This window comes from Periplaneta americana, chromosome 10 (assembly GCF_040183065.1).
Source record: "Periplaneta americana isolate PAMFEO1 chromosome 10, P.americana_PAMFEO1_priV1, whole genome shotgun sequence".
Classification (NCBI taxonomy): domain Eukaryota; kingdom Metazoa; phylum Arthropoda; class Insecta; order Blattodea; family Blattidae; genus Periplaneta; species Periplaneta americana.
Genome location: NC_091126.1, coordinates 173,505,908 through 173,528,598, shown reverse-complemented (window position 1 = coordinate 173,528,598; position 22,691 = coordinate 173,505,908). Strand labels below are relative to the sequence as shown.

The window sequence follows — 22,691 nt, the reverse complement described above, 5'->3', positions numbered from 1 at the left end:
AAAATTATCAGTGGCATACGCAGAATTTTGTTGGGGGGGGGGGGTATGTCCAGGATGTTGTAGAACATATACAGAAGCCATTTTCATTTCTTTCTCTCACAGTTCATACTTTGGCACATTTCATCCAATGTGTCGACTCTATCTTTGGTTTGATTATCTGCGAGGATTATTATTATTATTTTATTTATTTATTTTTTTTTTGTACACAAACGAATCCCAGACTTTCTTAATTGGGCCTAATTTACTTTCTGATCGTCATTCCACTCTGGTTGCTTAGTCATCAAACCTGAAAAAAAGTATCAGGAACATAAATCTTTCTCTGGACATTGTTGACCTAAACATATCACCATAATATTGACTGTCAAATAACTATTTCCCACTTCAATGGTTATCCTTCTTGACAGCAGGAGCTTCTTCCTCTTATTCTCGGAATGTGAGGATTCTCTCTCTCTTTCGACTTGCTGTATCTCTTCATTTTGTTGACCTTCATATTGAGCTCTTCATCAGTAGGGCAATAATTCAGTTCCGAATCACTGTTATCACGCAATCTCTCAATAAATTCATCTTCTTCACTATTGTCCCGTCCTCCAATATGTTCCTCATCAGATATCATGTCTGCTCTAAAAGTAAGAATAAATTACTGCAAACTAGTGGCGAAACTCACACAATTCACTCGCCAAAACAACCACAAATTGATTATTAGGGCTAGGATTTTGATGAAATTGCATCTTTTTTTCTAGTAAGCCAGAAACATAGCTGCTTTAGTATTTGTTTTGTGATAAACTGATGGCCAGTTTGTCCAAGTAATGTTTAATTTTGTTTACCGAATGTTAAATTAACAGTCTGTTTATTTTTAACGCTTTGTTAATGTATTTTCCATTTGTTCAACATAATTTTGTTTAAGATAACCAACACTTAACTATAACGTCTGTTAGCACTATTTTAACTACTCAACAGCAGTTGGTAATGATTCTACACATGTAAGACAATTTTTGATTGGCTAAAATTAATCTTTAAATTCTATATTATAGAGTGAGTCATGAAACTTGCATAAAATGACAACCTGTTATAGTAGGCCACACTCCATAAACGAACAGTTGACAAAAGTTGTAGGTGACGTGCTGAATAATAATTACAAACTAAGGTTATATTTCCTCATTGCTATTATGGATACGAAATACGAAAGAAATAAAATAACACTGATGTATTTAAACAGTCAAAGTATTTTTTAAATGTTATATTACCAGTCATATGCTAAACATTCCCTACAGAGAGACACAAAATAGTAATTTCGCAACTTCTGTTTGAACAGCTGTGGAGACATCGGCCATATTTAACTAACTGTTAACAATCTGTTAAACCAAACTGGTGTTGAAAAAATACAATTTTATTAATTAACAAACTGTTTACAGTTTAACAGTCGTTAAATTTTCTAACAATACTTGGAAAAACCGGCCATGAGTGTTTTAAGACATATTTGTTAGGGCATTTTTTTGCATTTTTTGCCTGTTTCAACTTATAAGAGCATCTTTTCTTTTATTCGGTCATTTTTTAGGCTTTTTCATTTAATTTTGGTCATAAATCCCCGTTATTAATGTAAAATAATGTCTATTTCCTTTGATATTTTCTTTACATATTTTGTCCATTAATACTAATTTTTTTGTAAAATATTTTAATCGTTTTTCTACACAAATATTGCCATTTTAATGTAGTACACCCCACGTAATGGATCAGTCCAACCATCCCTTCAATATAGACTCCTCTATACCTGCTAATTCCAGATAAGAGTGACCTTGTGGTAGACTACACGGAAACTAAAAGTAAAGTAAATCCATGGTGCTACAGCCCATGAAGGGCCAAGACCGACCAGCCGACTGCTGACCTGACGTCCACATGCCGACACAGAGGTGAACGATCATACATGGAAACTACATCAGATAAAATAATTAATTAAAGTGTACTACTTAGAAAAAATTATGTAAAATTTAATTTAATTACTAGTCTAATGGCCGGTTTCACCAAGCTTCTTTAAATCAGCACAAACGACTTGTCAACAAATGGATCGTTTAATTTTAACGGGATCTTTAAAAGTTGACTGTTTCACCAAGCCTCGTATCTTTAAAATTAACAGGCGTTTACTAACGAGGGGATTTTGTACTTGTATCTTGCATGTTTTGTTTTTCATACGACCATGGCTTCGAAATCGCGAATTTGATTGGTTACATATGATCATGGCTGACTTTGTTTGGCATGAGGAAACAATCATAGGCAAACGGGTAAGAGGCAGTAATTTTAAGAACATCTTCCTAAATACAGTATGTTGTCACACCGCAATTAAAAAAAAAGACAGCTGCTTCTAAATGTAAATAATAGGAATGTAGAGCAGTTAAATTGTAACTTCTAAAGGAAATCTAAGAAAATTTAGCGGACTATAAGGTCGACAGCTTCGAAATTGATGCCACACTTAATTATATACAAAGCATTCTAAGCAGTTATATTAGGCCTAAATTTAGGACAGGAAATCGCCTCTACCATAAATTGCATACTACTTTTCCACTGTATTTCATACAAATTTATTAGTACCCTGTAACAATTTTGCCATGCTTGTGTGGCAGGATTCAGGAGAGGTGTCATTAAATTGGATTTTAAGGGGTATCCATTGTCTCCTAAAAGAAAATCTCTTTGCACCCTTTTCATTTAAAAGGCATCCTCCTTTGGAATGTTGTGCTATCCGTCTAGACCGTAACATTATCTTAAACCGAGAAGAATCTGTTGGAGAGGCGTTAAGTGGGTGATTCCTATCTGTCGTATTCTAACCTATTACAATTTCAATAAATTAGCGCTGAGGTAGTTCTGCTGGTTTCAGAAGTGAAAATCGTTGAATTTATAAGGGATTTTTTTGTGGTAATGCATTTGATCGTATATGCAAGGCATAACAAAAACCTAAACTAATCAAACGTAAACTGTCACAGATTCGTATGTGCAAGGTATATAAGCAGAGTACGAAGGAAATAACCTCAGCGCTAGTTTAGGCACAATTTTTCTATACGGAGCGTTACATAGGCCTATGAAATTGTTTGAATATTGAAGGAAAAATATGTTCTTCTATTGCAGATTCTTTTGGCTGTTGTACTGCCAGGATATACCATACAATTGGAACATGTACACAATCTATGTTGTCTATGACAATATAAAATTTAGCTATAAGCTTATTAGGCCTATAGAAATAATGACTATTGTAATGTTGATAGTACGACTGATAATTTATTCACATATCTAGACAATATAGCTTTTGATACCCCATTCATATCATCAATTACCATTTCAAAACTTCCCGCAACGTTATCTTAAAGCGAGAAGAATGTGTTGAAGAGGCGTTAAGTGGGTGATTTCTATCTGTCGTATTCTAACCTATACAGTATACCGGTATTCAGTTTCTTCTAGAATCATTCTTACTACTTATTTCCTTAATGTGTAGCTGTCGTGGAATTCTTTATCACTTAATCTTCAAAATGATTATTCCGAGTGTTATTACAACATATAAGTTCGTCGTTATGTTGAAGTTCTAAATAAAGAACTTCATCGAATAATTACGTCCGCCATTTTGTTGACTTCTTAACGCATTGTTACTGTTTTAACGCGACGAATAGGTCCTAATAAATTAACGATGAATTTAAAGATGCGTTAGCAATAATGATACTTGGTGAAACACAAAAACTGACTAACGTGTCATTAAATTATTTAACGAGACATTATAATGATAACGAAGGTTGGTGAAACCGGCCATAAATATTAAGTAGTACAAAATCTCTTTTCCTACTAAGGCAATTATGTAAGATCAATTTTTAGGGCATTTTAAGGGCATTTTTGAAAGATTTTTAGGTCATAAATGCATTGCTTTTAGGACATTTTTTCATGATTTATAGGTCATCAAAATCCTAGCCCTATTGATTATTATTATTTTAAGCACATCAAATACCATACAGTACTGACCACGAATAATTCTTACTCATGTAAAACAGCCATAAACACTAAGCATGTTCCTAATAACAGCTCTGAGACGATTTGGCATGAATTCCACTAATTTCCAACAAATATTCTTCATTTCTTCATCGTGAAACCATACACCAATGAGGGCAGAAATCATCTTCTCCTTTGTAGAACAATCCATTTTTTGCATTCTTCTTTTGCAAATTGACCACAAGTTCTCAATGGGGTTGATGTCGGGTGAGTTGCCTGGCCAGGGGAGTACCTGAATATTCTTCTTGTTCAAGAATTCTGTATTTTTCGAGACGTATGGCATGGTGCCAGGTGTTGTTGGAACACACCTCTGCCATCCGGAAATGATTTTTGCAGCTGGGGTACGATTCTGGTTTCCAATAAATGAATATATTTGTCAGGATTCATCATTCCCTTGATAGGTATTAATGCTCCAGGCCCTTCATGTGTAAAACAACCCCAAAACATTACTTTAGGGGGGTATTTGGGTGTTTGTTGGAGATGAGCTGCTGTTACTTTTTCGAATCTTTCCGTACATAAGAAACACGGTGGCCGTGGACCTCGAAATGAGACTTATCGGAAAAAAGTACATTCTTCCAGTCATTCACTGTCCAGTGTTGATGTAATTTTGCCCACATTAAGCGTTTTTTGCACATAACAGGGGTTAGCAGTTGCTTCTTAATAGGCTTACGAGCCCTTCGTCCAGCTTCCAAAAGCCTACGCCGCACTGTTGTGACGTGAATATTCGCCCCAGTGGTAGCCATTAACTCACGGGTTAAGTTGACAGCAGTTAGTCTAGGATTTAATTTACTTTTCCTGACAATTAAACGATCATCTGCAGGTGAAGTCTTCCTTTTCTGGCCACAGTTTCCTTTTTCCTGGGGTGTGATGGATCCAGTCTCCCTGTATCGTTTTATGATCAAATTAACAGTAGCCAAACCGATGTGACATTCTGCAGCAATTTGCCTCTGTGTCATAGAAGAATGCTCCGCTAATGTTATAATTTTAGACCGTTTTCGTGAAGTTGTATCCATTTGTGAAGACGACAGAATGTACACAGGATTGCAGTATTAAGTCTTCAACACAACTGAAATGCTTATAAGTATAAAACGACAGGCAAAATGTCACATATTATTAAAAAATAATAACGACAGACCTTCAACAATGGAATTACACGTACTATAGATGTCAATTAAAGCGGTATGAGCAGCTGTGAGGCCAACAATGACAGAAAATGTAAAAATATGTCGTGTTCGGATTAATTTGCACGCTACTGTAAATGATGTTTGCGAGGTTCAATCACAACTCACATAAAAAATCCCAAAAATCCTTTAACTAACTCTCCGGAATTAATGAGCACTGGGGTTTTTGCGTGATATCTGTGGTATTTATCGAACTATAACACTTTCTTATTTGAAATAATGTGTTTATAATTCACTAATATACAGAATTGATATGCCCTAATTTTCTGGGGAAATGGAACCAAAATTGGAAGCGTCTTGATTTTACAAAAGAAAGTCATTTAGAATTTTATGTAAATCAAACTATCTGGAACATTGTCGGCCACTTTTTAGACAATCACGGATTTTAACAATCATAAATTTGTATATATATATGATCTAGTACTTTTCACTCGACAAAATACCGACAATTACTCATTAGTGGCCAATATACATGATCATGAAATTAGAAATAGTGAACAAATTAATATTCCATGTTGTAGATTACACAAGAGCAACACAAACTTTTTAATTATGGGGATGAAATTATATAATAAGTATAATAAGCTCCCAAGTCAATATTATAAATTACCAATCAATAGCTTCAAAACTAGATTTTGCAATTGGTTATTAAATAATCCTTTTTATTCTGTTGCTGAGTTTTTCAACACAAATTTGTATGAAATTGTATTTTAATAAATAAGTTTAATTGCAATTTAGTTAGTGTTCTTCAATTAAAAATTTCAAATTATTTCATGTTTTCATTGTATTACTTAAATGTTCCTCAAGGATCAATATTAGGTCCCCTACTTTTTCTAGTGTGTGTAAATGATCTTGCCCCCGTAATAAAAGATGTAGGTCATCCCATATTATTTGCAGATGACACAAGTATAGTAATTACAGCCAATAACTCCAACACATTCCAATCTTCAACAGAGGAAATTCTCTTCAAAATATGTGACTGGTTCTCAGTCAATAAATTGGTATTAAATTGTAACAAAACTAACATAATTCAATTTAAATCCTGTGCAAATTCAACCTGGCAAACTTCTAGCGCAATAATTAACAACAGATCCCTATTAGAAACAAAGACAACCAAATTTCTTGGCTTAAAAATCGATAATGTGTTAAATTGGAAAAATCATATTAAAGAAATTACCCCCAAACTAAATTCAGCTTGTTTTGCTATTAGAACTATGCAAAAGATAGTAAATATCAATACTTTAAAAACAATATACTTTGCATACTTCCACTTGGTAATGAGTTTTGGAATAATATTCTGGGGAAATTCCACAGATAGTAACAATATATTTCTATTACAAAAAAGAGTAATTAGAATAATAGTAGGTGCCAAATCTAGGGAATCTTGTAGGACTATTTTCAAAAAACTACAAATATTGCCCATGGCTTGTCAGTATATCTTTTCATTAATAGTTTTCCTCGTATGTAATTGTGAAAACTTTGTAACTAATTCAACAGTTCATAGCATAAATACACGTCAAAGAAATGACTTTCATACTTCATCGGCAAGTCTATCGTGCTATCAAAAAGGAGTGCGTTATATGGCAGTAAAAATTTTTAATAGCCTCCCTATCGATATAAAAAATGAAACTTAAAACATAAGATTATTTAGGGCCAAATTAAAGAAGTACCTAATTTCTCATGCCTTCTATTCTGTAGGTGAATTCATGACATTCAATAACACTTCATGAAATTGATACTAAAACTTTGTGTTGTACTAGTAGACTATATTGTAAATCTCGTCTGTATATATATTTCATCTAGACTGTGACTATAAATTAAGACTTTATAATAGTATTAAGTTTTTTGACTTGTTCCATATTCTAGCTGTAAAGCAATGTATGAATACCATGGAATGTTAATAAATACAATACAATACAATACAATACAATACAATACAATACAATACTGTTTCTGTTATTAGTGTTTTTTAAAATGTATTTATATGTTTTTTCAATGTATTCTGACGAAGCCTAAAACTGTATGTATAATGGCCAAATAAATTGAATTGAATTGTGGCATACATATTATATACATGCGCATGGCCACACACAGATTCAGATTGTCTGCTAGTGGCATTGTTTGAAATGCCATAAAATAATAATATTTAATTCTGTGAACATTTTTTTTATAATAATGTGTGGCTAAAAATAACACTTTTTAATCTTCAGTTGTCATAATCACAATTTATACTTAGTTGCTCTACATAAAAAATTATCACTGATTCTGAGCTATCACTGTTAAAACATGAAACATCTCACAAAATATTATTATGTAAGTTTTTAAGATATCTTTAAAAATGAAGTTCCATAACAGTTTCCTCAAATTTGTTTAGCAAAAGCCTTAAGATATAATTACTGTATTTTAACCAATTCTTAGACACTTGAGAAATTTACTTCACTTACAGAGTCGCAAACCATTTGACTTTGCAGCAAGGACCATATCCGACCTTGTTCCTGGCGACAACTTTGATAAGAAATGCAGGTTCAGTAGTTGAGTCATCTAAGTAAGCTATCGATAATAAAGTCATTGGCAATACATACTCGTTCTTTCGGCCGCAATATACAGGTACAAAAACCATTGTGTAATTCTGAAAACATACAGAAAACTTTATAAATGCAAATGCAATATAATATCTGCAATTCTATCCACAATGTAATATCTGTAGAAAATTACGAAACTATTAGTCATTATGTCATAAAGTAATTTATTTCTATAACTGAATTTTCAACATTTTCTTCTGATGGGAAAGGAGGGAGAGCGTGAAGTCATTCACACTGCATGAGAAAATAAATGTTAGGTTAATATTTGAATAATTTTGTAACAATTTCAGGCTACTAATTTTCGAGGTCGGGCAGTGCCAGGGAATTTTTATGATTTTCATATACAGCCAATATGATGCGGCATGGGTTCCTTAAAAGCCATTTGTAAGTAAATAAGTAAGTAAGTAATAATAATAATAATAATAATAATAATAATAATAATAATAATAATAATAATAATAATAATGTATATACCAAAAAGAGCCCATTTAATGTTCTATTAGTGTGCAAAATTTTTTGATCTGTGTAAAATAGTTCCATATATATGGTTAATTAATAAAAATGCATGCTTACGACTCAGGCTTAATGTATGTGCTCGCTTAAGGACAATAATCAAAGCTTTTTCTTCTTCATCTTCCCCATATCCCCTTTAGAAAATAATCGAGGCTCCATTTTAAATTAAATTATACCAACACAAAATTTTCTCGGGCTTGCAGCCAGATCATAAGTTGGTGATCCACCGATGTTTCGAGGATGTTCATCTTCCTCATCTTCAGGGTTAAATGATATCTAAGGGTACCCAGCTCCTTAATTTATAGTGCCAGAGGGAGGAGTCAGCCGAGGAGCTGTGCGCTGATTGGCTCTTATTAGTGCGGACCGCAGCGTGAATGCAGCTGATGTGTCGTCTTGCTTTGCGCTGTTCGGCTGATTGACCGCAGGTCTCACGATGGGCTCGGCGGACGAGTTCTTATGTGTCCTCCACTGATGATGGCCTGTCATCTGGGCGTTGAGAAATTTAATAGCCGGTGTCCACGCCGCGCTTAGTTGGAGACCCGAGTCCGGATTCAGGTTACCGCGTTCTGCTGCTATGGTCAGGGTTTCCTTTACTCTTCTATCCCAGTAGCCCAAACACTTCGCCAGGACCTCGGTGTTATTAAAATTAGCCCTATGGCTTTTTTCAATACAATGTTCTTGCCAATCAGGATGCAGCCGAATGCAGCCCGAAAAATCCAGATTGGCTGAACATGTATTGAAAAAAAGCCATAGGGCTAATTTTAATAACACCGAGGTCCTGGCGAAGTGTTTGGGCTACTGGGATAGAAGAGTAAAAGAAACCCTGGCCATAGCGGTGGAACGTGGTAACCTGAATTGGGACTCGGGTCTCCAACTAAGCGCGGCGTGGACACTGGCTATTAAATTTCTCAACACCCAGATGACGGGCCATCATCAGTGGAGGACACATAAGAACTCGTCTGCCGAACCCATCGTGAGACCCGCAGTCAATCAGCTGAACAGCACAAAGCAAGATGACACGTCGGCTGCGTTCACGCCATGGTCCGCACTAATAAGAGCCAATCAGCGTACAGATACTTGGCTGACTCCTCCCTCTGGTACTATAAATTAAGGAGCTGGGTACCCTTAGATATCATTTAACCCTGAAGATGAGGAAGATGAACATCCTCGAAACGTCAGTGGATCACCAACTTAGGACCTGGCTGGAAGCCCGAGAAAATTTTGAGTTAAATTATACCAAATTTAACAGAATGGACTGAGGTATAATAATATAAAAAATGTCTCTGAGGAAAAGCATACCTGTTCTTGGATAATACCGGAAATAGCACGCACTGCCAGATAGATGGAATACTCAATTGATTCTCCAGCTTTAGTTGGCAGTGCCTTCCACCGAAAACGTACTCCTACTACAGTTCTGTAGATTTCTACACCAGAAATAATTTCTGGGGTTCCTTCTGGACAGGTTTCAAAAACAGACACCTGTTAAAAATACACAAATAAATGTAACACAATATATATATCTCTCTGAAGAGCTGTTACAACATTATCAAACGAAAATGAATTCTAGTCACAAATGTCTGCTTAAATTAGAGATTCACTCTTTTTCTCATTGTCACTTCAACAGTAACTTTTTTTTCACATTTATAACACAGATTTGCCAATTTTTTTTTACACTAGACTAGACGGCATTTCGGAAGGCGGTTAGCTTCTATATGCGCCGTAGCATTTCTGGTATGTGACGTCACAAGCTTGTACAGTAGAACCAATCAGAATCAGTCTATAACAAGCACTTCCCGAGTTCGTTTGTTCACGTGCGAGTGTTTCTATACACTGAATAAGTAAAACTAACATTAACTGTGTGTATGTAAGGTAAATAAATGGAAGAAGAGACTGTAAAAAGACAAGTATTACACAAGCAGGCGCGGAAAATAGTGTTTAAGGTGTATCATTATTTTAAAAACGTTAATGAGCAGAACACTGCCGGCCATCTTGATGCTGGCAGCAACGTTGCCAACATGCAAGAAACGACTGCAGAAGCATATGGTGTGGGATTGAGAACCGTGCAAAGAATATTGTTAGTGAAGGAAAGAGGGTTTGTTGGTGTCATGCTTACAGTAATCAACAGCTAAGGTCATTATTGTCTTTTGATAATTTAAATTCTCTCCTGCGCTATTTGTATTGCACGTGCTCGTGAAGTATGATGTGGCAATGTTGTACGCTGCCTTGCTTTCTCTATCTGTCTCTCTCGACGCAAACGCTAGCAGACAACTGCCTTCCGAATTGGCGTCGACTCTAGGATCAGAAAATAAATTTTATCGCATCAAGGAGGTGACAGATTGGAATTATAAATAAGAAACACGATAAAACACAAGAACAAAAACTTAACATCCTTGCATAACATACATCCGAGGTATTACATCCCTATCTTTTTCTTTTTCCTTCAATACGTCATTATTCAATCTGAATATACAATGCATAATCATCGATATGAAAGTTATCTGTATGACTGTACATAAAGTTAATTGTATGTGCCAAATACTGTACACATTTGTTATGAAAGTCCTTTGTCTGAATACGAAAGTCCTGTTGTAGCAACAGCTGTGGAATGCACCGAATATACTGGGAAAGATCAAGCTGCTGTAAATATTCCATCAATTTTCTTATAACTGGTGAAATCCTGGGACATGTTCTATATTTATGTTGAAATGTGTTTGTGGAACTACAATGTTGATATGAAACATCTGGCAAAAGGAAAACAGCATGCAGTCATTCTCAGATCATGGACTGTTACATAAAACAAACTGCTGATGCCAAAGTTACTATCCTCATAACTGGTAACTGTCTGTTATACAAGGTGATTCAAAAGGTTGCAAACAAACTTAAGGAGCTTATACAGGAGTCGCAATACAAAACTTTAGAATAGGAACTTATCCTTACGCCCCTCCCCTGATCTGAAGCCTCTTGATTTCTTCTTCTGGGGGCATATCAAAGCCTTACGTACGAGAAACCAGCTCCCGACTAAGAAACCTTCTCACCAGGATACTTGCAGCATTTAATGAGGTTCGTGAGATGCGTGATGTACTTGTTAGAGTGTGCCAGAATTTCCTACGATGATGTTATGCCTGTATTGAATGTGGTGGTCGTCAATTTGAATAACTTTTGTAAAAAAAAAAAGTGTTGAATAAATATTATTTGCTTAACTTAAATGCGTGATTGTTCATTATGTAGTTCCTGACATTCCTAGGCTTACTCAGCTTAGAAATCGAATCGAATCATCGCTGCAATATAAGTAGTGACACCGGATGTGCTTCAGCGAGTGTGGCAAGAAATTGACTTCAGGTAGAATGTCTGCTGTATGACCAATGGCAGTCATATTGAGCCCTACTGACTATTTGAGGTAAAACTTGATGTAATTTGCAAACATATGACACCTGAACCATTTGTATTTGTCTTCACAATATATTTCTGTGTGCTTGCAAAATTGTAAAGTCCTTTTAGAAACAGGGTGTATATCCGTACTTTCCTATTTTAGTTCTCGTGTTTTGGTTAAAATGTTTTCACAATGCTTGATAGCAAATATAAGTCAATGTTTCAGCTAGCAGGCCATGTATATTCTCTGAAATCTGTCCGAATTCATAGAATTGGTCGTGGAGTGTCAGAGGGAGGTTTGTATTATGTATGTTTAAGTGAAAGGGGACGACGTACACTTATTTCGACTCACTAAGCCATGAAACGAATATATACAAAGATTGAGAAGTGTAGCAAGCTTATATAAAAACATGCATTTGCATAGAAATACTACCTATATTGATATTAATATTAATAAAATAATAATAATAATATCCTTATAATTATCAAGTTGATTAACTATGTAAATGTTACTTTTAATGCCACCACTGGTGTCTATTTCAAACTTTACTAAATTTAAATATCGTATTTACTCGCACGTAAGATCCTCTGCCTCTAATTTTTTTAAGAGTGAATATTGGACAAAACGTCACTGTAACTCCATAGGCAGCAAGTTAACAATTTTGTGCTATAAATAGCTGCATTTCTTATATCTGTTGAGGGGCTGAATGCTGGTCAGTAAAAGTAACTCACTCTCCCCAATTCCTAAGCCACCCGTTATAACTCTCCCCTTATATGCGGGTATATGTTACGGTCTGCAGTGTTCTTGTTTTACAATGTTTTCACGCATGTAAGTTTATTGGTTACTTTATATTTTCCTTACTGATTTTCTTTCATATGTGCACATAGGACACTCCTCCGATACTGAAAATCGGAAAAAATGAAAGGAAGGGGTTTTATATGCGAGGGGAAAATCGTAAAACAGTGAACGCTAAGCTCCGCCCACGTCCCCTTTCCACTTTTCCCCTACAAGCTCACCACACACTCTAGCGGGAAAGAGTGGAAATAGGGGTTAGGGTGGGGGTGACATCTAGTGGAGGAAAGTGGAACAAAAAGAGTGAATGCGGCATCTCTCTCTCCAGCCTCTCCTTCTCTGTTCCTTGCTTCCTGTCTCTCTCTTTTTTTTCTTATGACTTCGCAGGGGCTAGTATTCGGTCTGAGTATCTTCCCAACGAAACTCACGCACGCTTTTTGGTCAAGCTTCAGACCTCTAGGCTACTGAGGCGAGTTGGTGGTAGAAGGGGAAATGAATCTACTTATGTTCAAGGGGACAATGATGGAATGGCGCGGAAGACAATGACCGAATAGCGTGGGTAGAAAGTGTCGGGATTGTGAATTTAGCTTGGTAGGGGTTGACTGCGGGGGTGGCATAAGTGTTAACGCGCGCTGGTAGAGCTTCATTGTGTCCGTGTCCAGCTTCGTGTACAGACGGAACCACGTGTTGTGATGAGCCGTACCGAAGACGTGTACTTCTTCCTCAAATTGTGCAGGGAGAATATGAAGGCGGATACGATAAGGTACTGGGCTGTTGTCTAATGCACCCTAATTTGATTGTATTGTGTACGTGTTATGAAATACGTGTGAGGTGGTAGGCAGTGATCTACCAAAGCAGGACAGATAGTAGAGAGAGAGAGAGAGAGCAGGCGAGCGAGGTGCTGAGAGGCGAGGGTGGGGACAACTTCCCCTACTGGCGTTCGCTGTTTCACGATTTATCCTATGCGAGTACACACGTTATTTCAAGAAAGGAATCCAAATGCACAAAAACATTTTTATCGCTTAAAAGGAAATAAGTAGGTTTGTATACAGGCTCAATGGGTGACCTGAACAAGCAAAAGTAGGCACTTCCATGATTAAAATCACGCATATGACATGAATCTTACGTCACTCCAAGGGCTCCGTCCACAGGAATTTACAGCCGCAACTCTAAATTTATATGCTGCTCCCGGCTCTAGTTGGATTCTCTTCTTAAGAGAAATCTCTGCGAGACGTTTACTGGTGAAGGGGGCTTCATCATCCTTCTGCACGACATCTTTTCTTTGTGGCTTAACACAGAATGATGATACAGAAGTTGAAGTGCTCTTGAATATACCTACGTCATGCCAATGTTTCGTTGTACCAGGTGCAGCTATCTGATGTGAATCCTGATTACATAAAAGCATTACAGTACTAAGACCATAGCTCATAAATAAGGAGCGGATTCCTATGTAATTAAATATTCTTTTTGCGTGTGATAAAACACAATTAACAAAGTTACAAATTTCGAACATGAAGTTTCAAGTTTAAAACCCGAATTTTATTTCACATAAAAACACATATTTTCACAAAAAATTGATGTAAATACATATTTTCAGGAAATCTATTATAAACACATAAATCTTGGAGTTTTTTTATTTAAAAATTTTTTTACAAGAACTTTTAAATATTTTAAAACTAAATCAATTATGTCACTCAGAAGTACGTTATCTTTTTTAAGAATTCTTGGTTGCTTCGTGTTCCTAAGCGCTGTGTGGTATATCCATGATCCATTTTCGTAATAGTATCGCTTCAAGTTCTGAGAATTGCTAGAAAGCATATCTATGTTATTATTAGAGAATAAATTAATATGGACAAGAAGGAGAGATCTTGCAACACATAATTAGGAATGTTTATTGTTGCTGAAGATGATTTCATTCCACGCTTTGTTTATGGAACACAACAGATAAGAGCTCCTGTATAAATATTATTTAATTTAAACAAATCTCTCGTCTCGCTCATGCCTATCAAGTAAGGCAATGTATCTTGTTCTGATTTCCTGTAATCAGGCTTCGTCAATCGATATCCTTCAAGATATATACTGAAAGATGGTTGTTTAAAAAATGATTTGGCTTTCCTATTAGCAAATTTAAGCTTTTTGTGTGCCACCATAAGAAAACTCGAAACATCCAAAAACCTGTTGTCTGAAACAGGGAGGTGCGTGCCATGGAAATTAAACTAGACTCGCTACCAGGTTCAGAAGTACAGGTACTAAGGGACATGTCTATGAAATCGTGAATACTGTTATGCAAATTCCTGTGGGACGAAATTCCGGCACATCCAGCGATGCTGATATAACCTCTGCAGTTGTGAGCGTCATCCACCAATAAACGTCTCGCAGACTTTTCTCTTATGAAGAGAATGCAACTAGAGCCGGGAATCGCAAATACCTTGTCTGACAGGACTGCGTCCAGCATAATAGTTGGACTAAATCAATAATATTTGTATTTCCATGTAACACATATTAATGTCTCTTGAAAAAAAAAAATGATTGTACTAACAACGTAAACAGATTTTGATCTTTGTACAATTACAAGTATATAAATAATTTATTTCCCATATTCAGAAACCACATCATCATTAAACAGCGTGTGTACAAGGATTTCAACTGTTTAAGGAAGCACCATAAAAACTATATTCCATAAGATTTTTGTGCTCATTTCTGCTCAGAGAGGAAGAATTTTTTCTGTTACTGTTTAGTGGTGAGTAATGAAAAATTTCAAGGCATATGAGCTTTGTTTATTAATATATATGCATTATAGCTTGTATCTTTCTTTCTGCATGGATAAAACTAAACATAAGATATGATCTGGCCACTGATGAAGATGCCTAAATTACAATTGGCCCCTGACAGGTATTAAGTTGGCCATCCCTGATCTATTGTAACAAAGTGAATGTGGGACACATTATATAAAAATAATTCCTTTATAGTAATTCCACTGCAGTTTACACAGGGAATCTTTTACACATTCTGATTGAAGAGTGGCAAGCCTTCAGTAAGTCCAGTATGGGAGTTGTGAGTATTGGGGAAAACCAAACATCACTGCTCATTTGGAGGAATTTTGTCTTATGTCACAGTCTGGTGGCTTAATTTCAACTTTATTCTTTATGCACAGTTCAGTTAATTGAATATTTCAGTCTCGTTGGAACAATGACCAAGGAAGTTCCGTGTACATTTATTTTTCTGGGGGATATAAGTTTTCTTTTTTCTTTCTGAAATTGGAAACATGAACTGGACGTTAACAAATTATCACCTATTAATGTTAATGTTATGTTTTTTATTTAACGACACTCGCAACTGCAGAGGTTATATCAGTGTCGCCGGATGTGCCGGAATTTTGTCCAACAGGAGTTCTTTTACATGCCAGTAAATCTACTGACATGAGCCTGTAGCATTTAAGCACACTTAAATGCTATCGATCTGGTCCGGGATCGAACCCGCAACCTTGGGCATAGAAGGCCAGCGCTATACCAACTCACCAACCAGGTCGACATCACCTATTATGTGACAAAAATTGCAATATAACTGCGCATTCCTTACATGTTCATGAGGCTGGTATTAGAGCTCAGTATTTTTAATGTTTCTTTAAAGTTGTGATGGTGAGTTAGATCTTCAGGTAGTAAAGTTTTCGTATGAGGCATGGATTAGGCTGCAATGGGTATGTTAACTGCCAGAATATCGGACATCCACACATAATTCCCACATTATGGGAAACTTTGGAAAACAGATGTAGGAAAACTAGAATAACATCATTGTATAGAGCACATCTAGGTCAGAAAGCATGGGTAGACATAACGGCTTGGTTAGAAAAGCCAACGTACTATGGTAGGAACGATCATGATTTTAAAATCAAATGCAGGAAACAGAAAACGGATGTAGGTAAATTCTCATTTTTAAATAGAACTATAAATGATTGGAATGACCTACCTGCAGCGGTCTTTGAGGGCTGTCCTTCCTTAAGGAGATTCAAGAATAACTTAAAAAGTTGTGTATAAAGTGCAAATTAAAATTAAGGTGACATTTAACATTTAATTTTTTAAGGCGACATGTATTTTATTTAGCCTAACGAGTTACTCCCTTGGTTTGAATTGTAAATTATTTAAAAATAGCGTGTAAGAGGGACTTAGACTAGAAATGTTTAGCTTAAATGTAGTTCTGTTTATAAGTATGCATAAGGGTGTATTTAATTGTCTTATTTGAACTGTTGTATCAGTGAAGCGAGGTGAGTCAGTGAAGTTATGGTTTTACAGTGCCGTGAATAGTTCCGATCAGTGATAATTTATAGCGTCAATGAAATGTGTTCTATAGTGTCAGTGAAATGTGTCCTAAAGTGTCAGTGAAATGCGTCATAGTGCCACTACAGTGAGTGAGATGTGAGTAAAGTGAAAGACTACTGAAACTTATGTAGGGCCTACACATATGTAGGTTGTATTGTAAAATTAGGTTATTTTATGTTTTATTATTAATTGTATGTAATTATTGTGTTAAACTGTATTGTGTATATAATTGTGTTGTGTATTGTAATTTTATTGTGTATACCACTGCCACTGGGTGCTTGCCCATTTGCAGTGTAAATAAATACATACATTATTAATAAAATTTCACACCACAATAATGAATTTATGTAAGGCATAATTTAAATGCAAAACTTGTGAATCCTTTCGTGCAAATTTTACATGAAAAAGACAATACAGATTTCTCTAAAAAGATTTTGCAAATGTACACACACTCAATGAATTTGAGAATGCATGTGCGGTACTGAAAGACCTGTTCAATGATGGACTAATGAGTAAAGAAGCGCACAGTGTACAATTTCAAGCAGCTAGCTGGCCAAAAATCATTTTTCACACCCCTATCTTTAATGCTAAATTCTTATATAGACCTGCTTATAACACTCCAAAATATAATATCCAAGTGTAAACACATGCTTACATCTGGTAGGGGACAATATACATTGACAATATTTGTGGGTACCTTTTCAGAGTCCAATGCTGCTCTCTTGTTCTTTTTCTCCTTTCCATGTTTTCTGCATTTCTTCTGTGTCTTAGAAGCTGAATGTTTAAATTCCTCTTTTTCACTGCTTTTCTTCAGTTTCTTGGAAGCTGGACGTGTAAATTCCTCTTTTTCACTGCTTTCCTGCAGTTTCTTGGAAACTGGTTCTTTAAATTCCTCTTTTTCACTGCTTTCCTTCAGTTTCTTGGAAACTGGTTCTTTAAATTCCTCTTTTTCACTGCTTTTCTCCAGTTCCTTGGAAACTGGTTGTTTAAATTCCTCTTTCTCGCTCATACTTGTAACTCTTCCCTCAACCTTGTAATTTTATCTCCACTAGCACTTTGTATCTGACACTAGTTCCTCCAAAGCTCCACAGAAAAGACCACACGAAGCTCTGCAAAATTAAAACAGTAACTTACTTCAAATAATACACAACTGTTTAGAATAACTGCAACTCTCCCTGTAACTACTCGTACTCCTGAAATGTCATTATCTTTGAAAAAACACAGGGGTATAGCTCTCGTGTAGGCCTACCATAAATACACGAGACAGTTGCTGTGAATGAAAATGATGTGCTAAGGAACACGTAAGGTTGAAATGCACTGTGTTTGGTTAAAAGTAGAACAAAAGAAAAATGACTATCGCTCATTTCATCATACTTTTTTTTTTTATTTCAGCACAAATATTTTTAATTTCATCGCATGGAAACACTGTTATGAAAATTTAAGTCTCTGCTCACCTATTCTTAACATCCCATGCTCCTCAAATACTACATACAAAAATTTCTCATTCAAAGTTTATTGTTCATACTGACTTAAGATGAATAGTTCCTTGCGTGTTTGTCCATTCTGTTCTTTATGTCCTTCCCATTTCTATTTCTCGCATTTTTAGCACCTCACATGTATTCTATGTTTTACATTTATGACCATGAAGATAGATGGATGTATTCTCTGCTGCGTTTGTAGTTCGTTTACTTCGAAATTGTGGTGCTTGAGTCCATATAGTTTTCCAGAATATTATGAGAAAATTCAAAACATTCACTAAGAGGAGTGGCCTCTCATATTAGTTCTGCAAAAGCATCTGATACCTCTGTTGCTGGTAAGTAGGAAAGACCAAAAAGAAAAATTATTGATCACTTTCGAATTCCAGATGTTTTGTTTCGGAGCTCCCAGTTTAATGTACAATTTCCTAAGCCAACTCTCTCCTAAGTGAAATTAACACCCTAAAATTTTAACAATTAATTAATCGGTTACAAAGGAAGATCTTTGAGTGAATTTGCTGTATAAGTATATAATAGGAATGAGGTACTGTATACATGACGTCCTATATTTTTAATACATAAAATGCAAACTCTCGTCAGTCATGTCATGCAAAATTACTGCAAGTACAATGAACTGTTCGATCACATTAAGCAAGCAAATATTTCACCCGCCTCGTAGACCATCCTTCCCTTTCCTGCCACGCTACCGCTAGAAGTGACCACTATACTCCCCGCGCCCCTTTCTTTTAGCTGCCCTGGTAAGTTTCGCGGACAGTACATCGTCATCAAGAACTTTACTATTACTAGGTATATTATCTCAAATATTTTGGGTAGGCTAAGCTCCAAAAGAGTCTCAAGAGCTTTCTTTGTACTACCGATTAGATAATGTTACCAGAATTTCTGAAGCTCAAATTGGGACAGTTACCTACTAACACTACAGCTTTGCAGAAAATTGCCTCTCCTCGTCATACAACATTCAATATCTTACTTACGGCTTTTAAGGAACTGGAGGTTCATTACTGCCCTCACATAAGTCCGCCATCAGTCCATATCCTGTGCAAGATTAATCCAGTCTCTATCATCAGATCCCACCTCCCTCAAATCCATTTTAATGTTATCCTTCCATCTATGTTTCGGCCTCCCTAAAGGTCTCTTTCCCTCTGGCCTCCCAACTAACACTCTATATGCATTTCTGGATTCACCTACATGTGCTACATGCCCTGCCCATCTCAAACGTCTGGATTTAATGTTCCTAATTATGTCAGGTGAAGAATACAATGTGTCCAATTCTCTATTGTGTAACTTTCTCTATTCTCCTGTAACTTCATCCCTCTTAGCCTCAAATATTTTCCTAAGAACCTTATTCTCAAACACTCTTAGTCTCTGTTCCTCTCTCAAAGTGACAGTCCAAGTTTCACAACCATATAAAACAACCGGTAATATAACTGTTTTATAAATTCTAACTTTCAGGCTTTTTGAGAGCAGACTGGATGACAAAAACTTCTCAACCCAATAATAACAAACATTTCCGATATTTATTCTCCATTTAATTTCCTCTCGAGTGTCATTTATATTTGCTACTGTTGCTCCAACATATTTGAATTTTTCCACTTCTTCAAAGGATAAATCTCAAATTTTTATATTTCCATTTCGTACAATATTCTGGTCATGGGACATAATCATATACTTTGTCATGTAATGTGAACACATTGCTTGCATTTATTGTTTGAAACTTATCATATATATTATATGAGGGTTTCTGAAAGTAAAGCCTCCTAATTTTTTGTGTTAACATATTTTGGCTAACATACATTTTACTCAGTTAACTTTTCTGCTTCACTGACGCAAGTTTCGTACCTCTGCCACTAGAGAGGTCTGAATTATAGTCTGAAACATGATGGCATGTAACAGCACTATATCAGTGAGTCTGAAGCAGCGAGCTGTGATAGAGTTTCTAATGGCAGAAAATGTGGCCCTGATTGACATTCATCGTGAGAATGATGGCTATTTATGGAGATGATGAATGTGTAGTCATCAGTACTGTGCGACGTTGCTCTGTTCATGTTTGTGATGGACCTGGTGTGACTCTCAACTCGTGTGACTAAAGACGGAATGAAAGACAGCATACTGCAACTGATGACGCTTATCAGAATCGTGTCGAACTCATTAGCTGTAATTGTCGCATAACACAGGAGCAGCTGTCAGTCAAGTGTAACATATCAAAGGAGAGTGTGCAGGTGATAATCACAGAGCTGACATTCCGAAAACTTTGTGCGCGAAGGGTCTTAGTTTCACTGTCTTTGATCAACCACCATACAGTCCCGATCTGGCACCATCAGATTTTCATCTGTTCCCAGAACCTAAAGAATGCCTGAGAACACCGCACCCTGAGTCTGACGATGCAATGCAGACAGATATGAAGCATTTTTTTTATTTTACTAGGTTATTTTACGACGCTTTATCAACATCTTAGGTTATTTAGCGTCTGAATGAGATGAAGGTGATAATGCCGGTGAAATGAGTCCGGGGTCCAGCACCGAAAGTTACCCAGCATTTGCTCATGTTGGATTGAGGGAAAACCTCGGAAAAAACCTTAACCTGGTAACTTGCCCCAACCGGGAATTGAACCTGGGCCACCTGGTTTCGCGGCCAGACACGCTAACTGTTACTCCACAGCTGTGGACCAGAAATGAAGCTCTGGTTCTTCCATCAAAATGAAAATATATTCTACAGTGACGGTATCAAGAAACTGGCCTCCCATTGGGAGAGATGTGTTGATTGCCAGGGCGACTATGTGGAGAAATAATTATATGGATATCAAAAAAATAGCTGTAGGAAATTGTCACTTTTGTTTTACTCAATAACTATACCCATTTTCAACTGAAGGATTAGGAGGTATTACTTTTCAGCATGCCTTCGTATATAACAAAATTACATTACTCATAACACAAGATACAAAATTACAGTATAGACATAAACTGCCTGTGTTTTGAGTGAAAAAATGTCTGTAATAAATTCCTTATTCTCTTTCAAAATATTGAATAAGTTGAGGTAATTGCATTTGAAATTAACTTCGCAATTAACAATGCTTTCAATGTATCTAACCTTCAAATTTGTTTTCTCAGAGTTTCATATTTTGTTAATTCAGGCAACCACTCTACATGAGCTTTGGTTCCAGGCAGGAATAGGCCAAATTTTACAATTTTACTTAATATAAGTTGCAATTATTGATAAGAGAAATGCTGGAACGTTCATGTCCATCTCATATGGGCTTCTTTTCGAAAATATTTACTTTAGCGTTACCATTCACATGCACTGTTTCTTTACTTCTTCCTATGTAATTACCACTCAGCTATGCTTTAGACTACCCCTAACTCTTCGGAAGCTAGTTCAGGTCAAGTAAGGTCAGGTCAGGTCAGGTCAGGTCAGGTTAGGTTAGATTATGTTCGCCATGAAACCTTCCACACACACTTTCTCCATTTGCTTTTTGGTGGTGTATAATATTTGCCGCAATTAAAACCAAAACGTTTTCTAATTACTTTCACTGACCATTCACAATATCAATATTTCGTGGTATTTATTATTTCGTTCACCACGCATCCAATTATTTCCATAAAAGGGAGACAAGTATTGTCATACTAAGGTAAATAATTACCTGAACAACAGAGATAAATGAAATAATTAGCCACTATATTACACATTAAAATTAAGCCTACGAAACTTTCTTCAAAATAATGATCCACAATCGAACACTAGCTACAGTAAACTGTAGGTAACAAATTCATTATTCAGATGCGTCAGATGTCGCTGCTGCGAGAGTATTTAAAGTCGCTTCTTTATATGTTTAGTTAATGAGGATTTATTTGAAATATAAAGTGTTATTTTAATATAACGTGTGAGATAATTACAGCAATTACTTGAAGGGTTGAGACTGACACAAACAAATTTGACTTACCTACGCAAATCTGATTTAATTCAGATCAATTCATAGAATGAAAATGTCGGCAAAGACGCCAGCATATAGCAAAATGTATCATTCCGCATATTGTATTAAGCCTAAATAAGTAGTGATTCGCCCTGAAACCTTCCAACCACACTTTCTCGATTTTCTTTTTGGTGGTGTGTAATATTTGCCCCAATTAAAACTAAACCTTTTTCTATTTACTTTCACAATATCAACATATTCTGTTATTTATTATTTCGTTCACCACTCCTTCAATTATGTCCATAAAAAGGAGACAAGTATTGTATTGCTAAGGTAAATAATTGCCTGAACAACAAAGATAAATGAAATAATTACCCATTATATTGCACATTAAATTAGGTTTACGAAACTTTCTACAAAATAATGATACACAGTCGAACACTAGCTAAGTAAACTGTAGGTAACAAGTTCATTATTCAGGTGCGTCAGATGTCGCTGCTGCGAGAGTATTTAAAGT

The 22,691-nt window shown here is 36.0% G+C and overlaps 1 protein-coding gene across 3 annotated transcripts in view; it reads right to left on the bottom strand.

The window, feature by feature from the left end:
* The window catches only part of LOC138708159 (host cell factor 2-like), a 50,021-nt gene that overhangs the window by 11,677 nt on the left and 15,653 nt on the right, over window positions 1–22,691 (bottom strand). For 2 of the 3 annotated variants that reach the window (XM_069838417.1, XM_069838416.1), the window contains exons 3-6: window positions 17,472–17,883; window positions 13,585–13,845; window positions 9,596–9,775; window positions 7,646–7,830 (exon numbers count right to left, since the gene is read on the bottom strand). In XM_069838417.1, the coding sequence (XP_069694518.1) occupies window positions 7,646–7,830; window positions 9,596–9,775; window positions 13,585–13,845; window positions 17,472–17,783 (938 nt within the window). In that variant the 5' untranslated portion in view covers window positions 17,784–17,883. The remainder of the gene's footprint in view (window positions 1–7,645; window positions 7,831–9,595; window positions 9,776–13,584; window positions 13,846–17,471; window positions 17,884–22,691) is intronic. The other variant, XM_069838418.1, reaches the window with a different exon arrangement.